Consider the following 13,273-nt stretch of genomic DNA (forward strand, 5'->3'; position numbering starts at 1 on the left):
GTCCTCAAGGATACTAGTTGGGTTCGATACTGCTGAGCCACAAAGAGAACTCTATCTGACTCCAGTTTTTAATGTTTGACTGCTGACAACGTGAAAACCCCCGTCCTGTCTTCTTCCTCTGGTGTCCCACATCTGTACAAGGTGACAAGAAGGTCTGGATCCTCACTCCTTTGATTTTGGCAAGAGATTCAATCCCAGAAGATTTTGTGTGCAAAACCTCACTGTAGTCCACCTCCTAATAGCAATTAAAAACTCAGGCCAGACTAGGCTCCTTTCTTTGTCTGTCAAGGCACTTCTCACCTGCTTGAGAGGTGCACACTTGCACGTGCCCCCACCCCATTATGGTAGTAATAAACTCTTGTAGTTCCTGGCAGTAGTGTGTTGTCACCCCACCAACCTAGGGTGGGGGCCCATCTAACACAGTTACAGAAGGGGAAGGTATATCTATCAATACACTTTGCTTAATTGTTCTATTGATAAATACTCCTGGTTTTTTTTTTTTTTTTTTTGTCTTTTTAGGGCTGCACCACAGCATATGGAAGGCTAGGGGTCGAATCAGAGCTGTAAATGCCTGTCTATACCACAGCCACAGCAACACTGGATCCAAGCTGCATTTGTGACCTATACCACAGCTCATGGCAACACTGGATCGTTACCCACTGAGCAAGGCCAGGGATTGAATTTGCATCCTCATGGATACTAGTCGGGTTCATTAACTGCTAAGCCATGATGGGAACTCTCAGATTTTTACATATCAATACATGCCACTCTTCATTTTAAAATAATTTTTTTTAGGTTTTTATTTTTTCTATTATAGTTGATTTACACTGTTCTGTCAATTGCTGCTGCACAGCAAAGTGACCCCGTCATACACACACACACATATCCCATTTTTTTCTAAATAGATATGTGACTTTTACTGTGGGTGAAAGATGTCGCCTGCCATATCAGTAAACAAAAATGTTGCAGCCATCCAGCCACCAGCCACTGCAGCCACCCCAAGTGTGCTTCCTAAGGGGATTTAGGGTGCAAAACAGGATCCTGGCCCTCGATAGTTGAGGTGCATATCAAAGGAATGAGTTCAAGGAGCCCAGACTCTTAATCTTCCCATACACAGAAAAGCACTAAATTATTATTATTATTATTATTTTTTGGATTTTTAGGGCCACAGCTGAGGCATATGGAGGTTCCCAGGCTAGAGGTCCAATCAGAGATGTAGCCGCTGGCCTATGCCACCACCATAGCAACACAAGATCCAAGCCTCATCTGCAACCTACACAATAGCTCACGGCAATGCCAGATCCTTAACCCACTGAGCAAGGCCAGGGATTGAACCTGTGTCCTCATGGAAGCTAGTCAGATTCATTAACCACTGAGCCATGACAGGAACTCCACACTAAATTACTTAACTTGGGATATTGGTTTTCTTTAATCAGCTATAACTTTTTTATGTTCTAACTACCTGGTTTTCACTGCAAAACTCCTACCTATCCTGGCTCCTCCCTTACCTCTTCAGAGCAGTCACTCAGAGCTATCTGAGAGACAGCTCCCAGGCTTGAGTCTTCAGAAAGTCCACCAGATAAAACATAATTCTCAACTTTTAGATTGTGCATTTTTTTTCAGTTGACATTCCTAATTTTTGCTGCCAAAACCATGAATGAAAACTCAGACTGCCACCTTACAGGGCAAATAAAATATATACAAATTACGTTTTTTTCCAAACTGATTTTCTCTTAAAAATTTTAATCATAAAATATGTTCAGAAAAAATGTGCAAAATGTTTTTTGATAAGATTTATTAATAATGTACATCCTTGGGAGCTACCATTGAGGCTCAGCATGTTAAGAACCTGACTAGTATCCATGAGGATTCCTGGCCTCGCTCAATGGGTTAAGGATTTCACTTCGCCGAGACTGCAGAATAGGTCTCAGAGGTGGCTCAGATCTGGCATTGCTGTGACTATGGCATAGAATGGTAGATGGAACTCTGATAGCTCAGGAATTTCCACATGCCACAGGTGCAGCCCTAAAAAGAAGAAAAAAAAAAAAAGGAAAACATACACACACATACATCCTCGGACTCATCATGAAGATTCTTTTTTTATTTCTTTTTAGGGCTGCAGCATATGGAAGTTCCCAGGGTAGGGGTGGAATGAGAGCTGGAGCTGCCAGCCTACACTACAGCCCCGCAGGATCCGAGCTGTCGGTGACCTACACCACAGATCAGGGCAACTTGGGATACTAAGCCACTGAGCGAGGCCAGGGAATCTGCATCCTCATGGATACTAGTTGGGAACTGGCTGAGCCACTATGGTCACTCCCATCATGAAGATTCTCAAAAGGCCTGTGGGCCCTGGTGAGTGCCTGATGTTCCCATTCCTAACTTATCTCTGTCCTGCTTCATTCATGACCATTGTCCTGATTTTTTTATCTTTCATACTCTTACCATCTATTATTTTTCATTCAGCAGTGTTCTTTCAGTTTTACCTCTTTTGACCTTTCAACAAATAAAAATTTAAGGAAGTCCACTGAAAAGATTTTCCAGTGGTTTCTCTGCTTCAGTGTTTCACACACACTGGAGTCTGAGGCCTGGGGCTTGGCCTAGGACTTTGGGGATCATCCTTCCACTACAGCCAAGTGCCCCTGAGACCTGGGGACTTTTTAAAGTATCAGATGAGGAGTTCCCGTTGTAGCGCAGTGGTTGACCGAATCCGACTAGGAACCATGAGGTTGAGGGTTGAATCCCTGGCCTTGCTCAGTGGGATAAGGATCCGGGCTTGCCGTGAGCTGTGGTGTAGGTTGCAGACGCAGCCCAGATCCCACATTGCTGTGGCTGTGGCATAGGCCGGCAGCTACAGCTCCGATTAGGCCCCTAGCCTGGGAACCTCCATATGCCGCGAGTGCGGCCCTAGAAAAGCCGAAAAGACAAAAAAAAGAAAAGTACCAAATGAGTGGGAATAAGGAGGAATGTATGGTCTCCCACTGGAAACTGTCAAAGATCTAAGTGGAGTCAGACTCAATTTTACCTATGATGAGGTCACTTTTACGTGTCCGTGTGTGTGAGTAAAAAGGGTCACAGTTCCGTGAGGGCCTTGCAGCCATAGGGTTTGATGCAGTGTCCATGGAGCGAGAGAGAACATTTCGGGCCGCTGCAACGACCAGCTTGGTTCCAAGATGCGACCTCTGGGCTTGCCATCACTCAGGCGTGGGAGGGCGGGGCTCTGTGAACTGTCCAATCAGGGGAGTCGCCAGTTATTTTACGTGGCAGCGTCGCTCGGATGATGGCGCAGAGCGCGGACCGCGTTCTCTGTGCCGCTCGCTTTCCTGCGGCCGTGTTACCTCTTGCTGACCTTAAAGGCCAGATGGCTAAGCCACGTTCTGTGTTGTTGTGACCTGCACTTGCCGCAGCAGTTGTAGAGTGAACCTCCCGAAACCCCAGGAACCAAAAAATGGTGAGTGTGAGAAGTCCGGGTGTTGGGAGATGGAGGCGGTGGAGCTGATGGAACCTGGCCTCCTGCAGCCAACTCCGGAGTCTGCGGACGAGAGCCCACTGGTGGCGCGGCACGCAGCCTGGGGGCTGGGTTGGCAGCTGGGAGCCCGTTGGTCACCTGTCCCCTCACTACTAACCTCTGTCTCCCAAGACTGTGCGATGACCATGGGAAGGGTCACAGGGCAATTCTGACTCTGGGGGTTTGTGTGTGGGAGGACCGGTGGGCTGTGGGGTGTCCGGTTCCCCCTTTCTCTCTAGAGGAGTCATTTTATTCTTTTTAAAATGTTTGAGGGGCAGGGTCTCAAATCCACTACCTTGTCTTCCCAGCGTAGCTCTTCCTGGGGCGGGCAATACAGCCGTAAATTTCCAGGTCTTTCCCACATTACCCACTCTCCAGTTTATAGTATTATTATTATTAACTATTTTCTTCCATGGTGAATTTCAAATTGACGCAGTATTTTAATTGTTTATCATTTATCCACAGAGCCATAGATGGTTCTTTTTAAAGACTTATTTGTATGGCTGTTGTACATGGGAGGAAAGCAAAGAATAACTACCTGGAATATGTTATATGGAATCCTTGTGTCTCTCCTGTCAGAATCTTCCTTGGTCACAGGCATCCCATGGGAAGACCTTTGGGTACTCTTGAGAAACTTTCCTGGGTGATCTGTCTTTTTAGCACTGCCTCATACCCCCTCCCCCTGCCCCAGTTTCTTTGAAAAGATTTATTGACTTGAGATTGAGACTTAGTTTTTCAATAAATTTAAATGTTATTTATTCAGCAGACCTGAGAAGACAGTATAAAGTTTTTACAAAAAGGCATGAAAAGTGAATTTCAGAAAAACTATTTCATTATTACATTCTATTTGTTCAAATTTTTGTCTCCCTTTTTCTTACCCTGAATGGATGTAGTTATATTCCAAGGTCTGTTCTTTTGATCTGTTCTTTTAAATTGGCATATCAGGACTTAGACTTGCAATATCTGGAAGTGTTAATATTATTACTTGTTTTCAAATCAGTTTCTTTTTGGGGGGGAAATAATAATTACCTGACATCTTCATTTTCTGAGAGGACTAGGGGTTTCCTTTTTTTTTTTGGTCTTTTTAGGGCCGCACCCGTGGCATATGGAAGTTCCCCAGCCAGGGGTCGAATTGGAGCTGCAGCTGCTGGCCTACACCACAGCCTCGGCAATATGGGATCCGAGCCATGTCCATGACCTACACCACAGCTCGAGACAATGCTGGATCCTTAACCCACTGAGTGAGGCCAGGGATTGAACCTGAATTCTCATGGATACTAGTCAGGTTCGTTACAGCTGAGCCACAATGGGAACTCTTGGGGATTTTTTTTTTTTTTTGCTTTTTAGGGCCACACCCACAGCATGTGGAAGTTCCCAGGTTAGGGGTCTAATTGGAGCTACAGCTGCCAGCCACAGCCACAGCAACGCCAGATCTGAGCTTTGCCCTTCACCTATACGACAGCTCATGGCAACGCCAGATCCTTAATCCACTGAGTGAGGCCAGGGATCGAACCCGCAACCTCATGGTTCCTAGTCGCACTCATTTCCACTGTGCCACTACAGGAACTCCCTGGGGGTCTTCTTAATGAACAAATTGTCTTACAGGTTTCTTTCTTCTTTACGTATAAACACTGGGTTGAGTGATTTTGCTAGATTCTTCAAACTGGCTTCATGGCATTTAAATTATCTGTTTTGATCTAGAATATTGTGACTGAGGAGTAGAGGCCTGAGGCCGGTGACTCCAAACTAAAGCCCCTCCCCACGTCCCCTTGGAACCAGCAATGAACGTTTTCTTTGGCCTAGATGTATTTACATGTTATGTTTGAATTTTGCATGCATGACAAAGGTGCTTGCAGAATGTATTTTGTGTATTGAAAGTTAGTGGTCAGGAGTTCTATCTCCTGGGCAAAGAGTTTATGAATTTGGGATTTTGGACCTGATGTTAAACTGAATCTCCCTAAGTTTCCTTACTGGTGAGAATGTAAGGAGAGTTCTTTCTGGTGACTTCTCAGGTGTCCCCTATCCCCATTTCCTCAGGGACTGATCCACTTTAGGGGTTATATCTCAACCTGGAGTTTCTAAACCCAAGCTTGGGAATGTGTTTAACTTTCTAAATGTAGCTTTTCCTTTTTAACTGTGGGCAGGTAGGCTGCTTATATGAGCTGATTTGAATATTTGTGTTTCTTTTATTTAGATGCCTTTATCTATTGAATATGTCAGTCCTTTAACTGTAGTTTCCCTTAGTTTGAAGTTTTGAGTGTATAAGATTTGTGATTTCTTAGGCATTGAAAATATAAATTGATTGAAAAATATGCGTATAAGGCAAGAAACTCCTGGAACCAAACAGAATTTTTGCTCCTTTTAGGCAACAGAATCTTAAGCTGTGAGATGAATGTATTTAAGTTCTCAGGCACATTTTTCATTTTTAGAGCAATTTTTGTATGTGCATGTCCCTAGAGAACTTTGATATTTAAAAGGCTGTACAAGTATTAAGGCAAATAAATGTCTACTTGGATTGATGAGTGGAAGAAGCTATTAAATTTCTATTTTAATTGATATGGGAAAAACTTAGACTTAGGGAAATCTTTGAAAATCCTAGTACAATTCTTCATGGATTAAATGAAAACTTCTGGAGTTCGCGTCATGCTCAGCAGAAACAAATCTGACTAGTATTCATGAGGATGCAGGTTCGATCCCTGGCCTCACTCAGAGGGTTAAGGATCTGGTGTTGTCTGGCCGTGATGTAGGCCAGCAGCTACAGCTCCAATTAGACTCCTAGCCTGGGAACCTCCATATGCCATGGTGCAGCACTAAAAAGACATTTGAAATTTTTTACTCTTTATGATCTGCAGTTTTATTTAAAATTTTTTAAATTGAAGTATAGTTGATTTACACTGTTGTGTTAGTTTCAGGTGTACAGCAAAGTGATTCAGTGTTTTACATATATATGTGTGTTCTTTTTCAGTTTCTTTTCCCTTAGAGGTTATTACGAAATATTGAGTATAATCCCCTGAACTATACAGTAGGTCCTTGTTCGATTATTATAGTTTGCAGTTTTATACCCATTAGTGTTTAAATAATTAAATCTTAAAATGATTTCTTATGTAGAAAAGTTAAAATTAATTTAAAATTAAATTTAGGAGTTCCCGTCATGGCTCAGTGATTAACGAATCCGACTAAGAACCATGAGGTTGCAGGTTCGATCCCTGGCCTTGCTTAGCAGGTTAAGGATCCAGCGTTGGTGGGAATTCTGGTGTAGGTGGCAGACGCGGCTTGGATTCCGCGTTGCTGTGGCTCTGGTGTAGGCCGGTGGCTACAGCTCCGATTCGACCCCTAGCCTGGGAACCTCCATATGCCACAGGAGTGGCCCAAGAAATGGCAAAAAGACAAAAAACAAAACAAAACAATAAAATTAAATTTAGAATAGAAAAATTAAAGACACTTAAATAGTAAAATATGGTATTTTTACTTAGTAAAATATGTTAATTTTACCTTTTTCTTTTTCTTTTTCGGCTGCCCCATGGCATATGGAGTTCCCAGGCCAGGGATCGCATCTGAGCTATAGTCCTAAGCCACAGCTGCTGCAACCCTGGATCCTTATTAACCCATGGTGCCAGGCCAGGGATTGAACATGCATCGTAGCACTCCCAAGATATCTTGCTGCCTATCTTGTTACACCACAATGGGAACTCCTGTTAATTTTAAATAATGCTTGCAAAAGATTAAAAAAGGATTTAAACACTACTAGATTAAAAAAAATCAGAAGGTATGAAACAATGAGATTTCAGGGTTTTTTTTTTTTTTTTGGTTTTTGTTTCTGTCTTTTTAGGGCCACACCTGCAGCATATGGAGGTTCCCAGGCTAGGGGTCTAATTGGAGCCACAGCTGCTGGCCTATGCCAGAGCCACAGCAATGCCAGATCTGAGCCTCGTCTGCAACCTACACCACAGCTCACGGCAATGCCAGATCTTTAACCCACAGAGAGATGCCAGGGATCGAACTCATAACCTCATGGTTCCTAGTTGGATTCGTTTCCACTGCGCCACGATGGGAACTCCCAGGGTTTTTTTGTTTTGTTTTGTTTTTAAAGAACATTCTAGGTTTACAGGAAAAATTGATCAGGAAATAAGAGTACCACTTGACTCCTCTGCATCTTATTTTGTACTATTTTTTTGCATCTCATATTATTATGGTATATTTGTTATAATTGATTATCAATATAGATGCATTAAAGTCTACTGTTTATATTAGGGTTGACTCTGTGTTATACAAGCTACAGGTTCCGGCAAATGTATAGTGACATTATGCATCATTTCTATATCATATAGGATAGCTTTATTTCCCTAAAAATACCCTGTGCTCCACCTATCCATTCACCCCTTCCTCAAAGCTCCAAATCCTTCACAAAGATCTTTTTTTTACTGGCTCATAGTTTTTTCTCTCTCCCAGAATGTCATATACTTGGAATCATACAGTGTGCAGTTTGGTCAGAGTGTCTTGTTCCACTTAGCAATAAATATGCCTTTTAAGTTTCCTGTTTTTTTAGGCAAATTATGTTCAGAGACTGAGATTGTCTCTGCCAGTAGTTTCACTGCAGGAATCATAATTTTTAATAATGTTTCACAAGCCAGTAGCAAACAGGATAATGTCTCTAAATAAGCCAGTAAAGAAAGAACATACCCCAAACCAGTAGTAGATTAATTATACTACTGTTCCACCCAATGGGAAGATGAGAGAAAGAAAGACAGTTCAAATTTAATTGTTTTATCTTTATATGAATTGGTTCTTGGTAGAGTTGGTCCTTCCAGTGAAAAGCTGGGTATCAGATGCCAGCTTAGGTCCCTCCCTGATGGGGGCATGTAGCTGCTGGGCAAAGGCACCAGTGTCAGCAGGCAAGCTAGGCTGCTTGAAAGGTGGTTATTCCAGGGACCATTACATGGCCTGTACCACTGCCTGTGAGGAGTAGGCTCACCAAGGCAGAAATGAATGTCCCTTTTTTTCTCCGAGACTGCTGCTTGGTTCAGCACCACTGCTCACCGAGAGTAAATTGGCCACAAGCAAGGACAAGTGTCTCATGATCTTCTGAGAGTTGTTCAGATCGGCAAAGAATAGCCTTGCTCAGACCAAACCTCACAAATTCTTGGCATTTAAAGCTTAAATGTCTATCATGTGATTGTCACTCCTCCATATATTCATATTGATAGAGCAAGTTTGATGCCATCCTGACATGGCCTATGCAAAGTAAACAAATTCACTTTTAGACCAAAATACTTTACATGAGCCATAAACAAGTGGATCAAAACAGTTTCACTTCAGCCATAAATAATGTAAATTTGAAATTGTAACAAACCATTATATAGCAGTTTCTTCCTTGTCTGTTCATGGCTTCATAGCTCATGTTTTTATCATCACTGAACAATATTTCATCATATGGCTATACCACAGGTTGTTTATTCATTTCTGCTCTTCTAATATTGAAAGATATCTTCTTTAACTATAAGTCTAGGCAGTTATGCATAAAATATCTATAAACATTCATTTTCATATTTCTGTGTGAAGACAAGTTTTCGACTCATTTCAGTAAATACCAAAGAGTATAATCTGGAACCCAGATTCTATGGAAAGGGTATGTTTAGTTGTATAAGACACTGTCTTCCAAAGCTGGCATACCATTTTCCATTTTTGCCACCAATGAATAAGGATTCCTGTCACTTTACATTTTCATTAATATTTGGTGTTCTGAGTGTTTTGAATTTTACTCTTTGTAGTGTCTAGTGATATTTTTGTTTTATTTGCAAATTACTAACGGTATTTGATGTTGAGCTTTTCATATGTTTATTTAACATCTATATCTTCTTGTGTGTTCAACTCTTCTGCCCATTTTTTTAATTGAATTGTTTGTCTAACTGTTTTAAGAAGAGACCTTTGGACACGTTGGATGCCAGTCATTTGTGAGATAAAAGAGTTCTACAGATATTTTCTTCTACTCTGTGACTGTCTTTACATTCTTTTACCAAATGTCTTTTGTAGAACAGAGGACTTTTCATTTTAATGAAGTGAAGCTTATTTTTTTTCTTTCTTGGATCTTGTTTTTGGTGCTGTATCTTAAAATTTGTCAGTAAACAAAAGGTCACCTTGATTTTCTCCTATGTTGTCTTCTAGGAGTTTTTTACTTTTACATTTTACATTTAGAGCTGTGATCTATTTAAGTTAAGTTTTGTGTGACGTCTGTGTCTAGATTCATTTGTTTGTTTTTGCACGTGGATATCCACTATTACCAGCACTGTTGAAAAGACTTTTTTTCTCTCTATTGGATTGCCTAATAGTCCTTTGTCAGAGATCAGTTGGCTATATTTCTGTGGGTCTATAGGAAAGCAGATGACTTCTGTATTCAGTCTTTCTATACTGTCTTATTAATTCCTAGAGTGATTTCTGGTGTTTCATATTCTTTCAGATGTTTTACGTAGAAAATTGTGTTATATGCAACAAAGACAGTTTTATTTCTTGCTTTTATATATATATATAAAAGCATACATACATACATTTTGTTTCCTTTCTCCCTTTATTGCATTAGCTAAGTCTTCCAGTACAATGTTGAATAGGAACGGTGAGAGGAGATTTCCTTACCTTTTTTCTTATAAGAAAAATATCTAGTTTCTCACCATTAAGTATGATGCTGAGTACAAGTTTCATGAAGATATTCTTTCTCAAGAGCAGGACTTCCCCTCTATTCCTAGTGTGTTATTATAAATGGATGTTAGATTCTATCAAATGCTGTTTCATAGTATGCTCTTTTCATTCTTTTTTGGAGGGCCACACCCATGGCATATGGAAGTTACCAGGCCAGGGATCAAACCTGAGCCATTGCAGTGACAATGCTGGGTCTTTAACCTGATGTCCCATAAGAGAACTCCTTTTCAATCTTGATATTACTAATTTCATTCTTCCCTCCTTTCTCAGTTATCTTGACTAGAACTTTATCAATTTTACTGATTACTTCAAAGCACCAGCTTTCAGTTTTGATAGTCTATATTCCTGCAATTTTGATGTCTTCCCTAATTATTTATATATTTTGGTCATTTTATTTTACTTATTTCTATTGAGGTATTATTACTCTAAAGTGTACAGTGTAATGATTCGATATTCATATATATTATGAAATACTACAGTAAGTTTAGTGAACTAGACTAACATTATCACACATGGTTACAGTTTTTTTCTTGTGATGAAAGTTTTTGAGATTTCTCTTGGTAACTTGCCAGTATGTAATACAGTATTAAATATTCTTAACTGCAGTCACAATGCTGTGTATTATATACCTTGATATATTTTATAACTTAAAGTTTGTAATTTTTTACTTTCTTCACTTACTTCTCCCATCTCTCAATACTTCCCCCCCCCCCCCCTTAATTCCCACCCCTGGCAACCACCAATCTGTTCTCCATATCTCTTTAACTTGGGGTTTTCTTTGTTTTAGATTCCATATATAGGTGAGATCATATGGTATTTGTTTTTCTAACTTATTTTATTTAGCATAACACCCCTAAGGTCCATCCATGTTAGGGAGAAGATGGAGGGACGAAAACAGTTACAAGTAGAGCAGTTTGGTGTCCTTCCAGAGCCCTGGGTAAAAATATCTCTCCTACCACCCCTGCCCACCTACCCTTGAGCAGCCCCCCAAGGGTGAAGGCAGTCAGGGAAACAGGGAGCATCTTGCAGAGTTGAGATGTGTCCATGGTGAATCCCCAGAGTGCAGGAGCAGCCCCCTGTCCCACTCCCCGGGCCTTCCCCTGCTCCCCAAAGAAGGTCCCTCCTCAGCAGTTATGGGATTCTCCCCCTTTCTGCAGTATATCTTTTTTTTTTAAATATTTTTTTCCATTAAGGTCATCTTCTGGTTTTTCTGTTTGGGTTTTTTTTTTTCCCTAATTCATCCCCCCTTCTCTTTTTTTCCTCTCTCTCCTCCTAATACACATTATTATTATTATTTTTTAGTCAGGGGAATACCATGATGTCACTCTAGCTCAGCCCCTGTAGACGTGACCCTTGGCCTGCAGTTAAAACCACTGTAGATTCGAGAGCAGGAACCGTCATAGTTGGTGATCTGGGCATGGTATCAGGCTCGTGGAAAACCCTGGTCTGTCGTGCTGGTGCCCAGTCTGTTTGTTCCTTTTGGGATCACCTTGATTTGTCTTCCTCTAAATAGGGACTCGTGTAAGGCCATGGAAGTCCTCACCGACCCTTTTTCTGAGAACTCTATATATGCAAACCCTTTGGGATGGCCACTAAATTTGTCACAGAGTATAGTATTGTGGTTGACTGAACCACAGCCATGAAAGTGTGCTTCCAGCTCTTCTGCTGTTGCACCAGAGTCCACATTGCCAACATAGATAGAGCGGGTGTCAGCTTCCGTCTTCTCCTCAGTGGACACGATAACTGGGCCAGTATTGCCTGGAGGTGGATTCATATTCATCTGCTACTTTACTTCATTCTGTAGCTCCCTTAGCTTCTCAGCTTCTTCCTCCATCTCCCCGACTTTGATGGCTTCCATCTCCGGGTCCTTAATGGCGCCATCTCCCAGGCCACCCTCCACCATTCCTGGCTCCTCCTCCTCCTGGTGGCTGGGGGCTCCCAAGCCAGGCCCAGAGCCCAGAGCTGTGGTATGGGGGGCGGGGGGCTGGGGCAGCTCCTCTTCAGGCTCAGGCTCTGGCTTGGGCTCCAGCAGCAGCTCCTCAGACTGCAAACTGTTCATGCAGTCCCCTGCATCCCCCACTCCCGGCTTCCCCACAGGCCCGGGCACAAGACAGCGCTGCCATCCCGCCCCAAGCCTGGACTGCCCTCAGCCCCTGCTGCTGCTGCCACAGCCGCCATTGCCCTGTATGAGTTCTTTATATATTTCTTTTTTCTTTTCTTTTCTTTTTGTCTTTTTGCCTTTTCTAGGGCTGCTTCCACGGCATATGGAGGTTCCCAGGCTAGGGGTCTAATTGGAGCTGTAGCCACTGGCCTACACCACAGCCTCAGCAACGCGGGATCCCAGCCGTGTCTGCCATCTACACCACAGCTCACGGCAACGCTGGATCCTTAACCCACTGAGCAAGGCCAGGGATCAAAGCCTCAACCTCATGGTTCCTAGTTGGGTTCGTTAACCACTGTGCAGCAACAGGAACTCCCTGATATATTTGATATATATAGTTATTCCTTATCAGATATATGATTGTACATATTTTCTCCCACTCAGTAGGTTATCTTTTCATTTCGTTGATAATTTCCTTTGCAGTGCAGCAGCTTTTTGATTTGATGTAGTACCTTTTGCTCACTATTGCTTTTGTTGCCTTTGTTTTGGATGTCAAAACCAAAAAAGAAAATCATCTCCAAGATTGAGTTTGCTGTCTGTTTTCTTCTAGGATTCTTATGGTATCAGGTCTTATGTTCAAGTCTTAATCCATTTTGAATTGATTTTTGTGTGTGGTAGAAAATAGTGGTCCAGTTTCATTCTTTTGAGGGTTTTTTTGTTTTTTGGACATTTTGCGAATTTATTTTTAAAGTTTTATAGAGCATGGTTGATTTACTGTGTTGTGAGAATTTCTGCTGTACAGCAGAGTGATTCAGTTATACATATACACACATCCATTCTTTTTCAGATTATTTTCCCATATAGATCATCACAGAATATTGGGTAGATTTCTCCCCAGCTCTCCATCCAGTTCCATATACCTCAGTGTGCATATGCCAATCCATCCCTCCACCCCACCCCTCCCCTTTGGTAAC

General features: G+C 41.9%; 1 protein-coding gene and 1 pseudogene across 1 annotated transcript in view; one reads left to right on the forward strand and one right to left on the reverse strand.

Moving 5' to 3' along the window:
* The first annotated feature begins 3,278 nt into the window (after nt 1-3,278).
* Nucleotides 3,279-13,273, forward strand: part of LOC125125738 (zinc finger protein 709-like) — a 29,656-nt gene continuing 19,661 nt past the window's right edge. The window contains exon 1 of the mRNA XM_047777170.1: nt 3,279-3,451. Within this exon, the coding sequence (XP_047633126.1) occupies nt 3,449-3,451 (3 nt within the window). The 5' untranslated portion in view covers nt 3,279-3,448. The remainder of the gene's footprint in view (nt 3,452-13,273) is intronic.
* LOC125123882 (polyadenylate-binding protein 2-like) lies at nt 11,497-12,376 on the reverse strand (annotated as a pseudogene).

This window comes from Phacochoerus africanus, chromosome 4, assembly GCF_016906955.1.
Source record: "Phacochoerus africanus isolate WHEZ1 chromosome 4, ROS_Pafr_v1, whole genome shotgun sequence".
Classification (NCBI taxonomy): domain Eukaryota; kingdom Metazoa; phylum Chordata; class Mammalia; order Artiodactyla; family Suidae; genus Phacochoerus; species Phacochoerus africanus.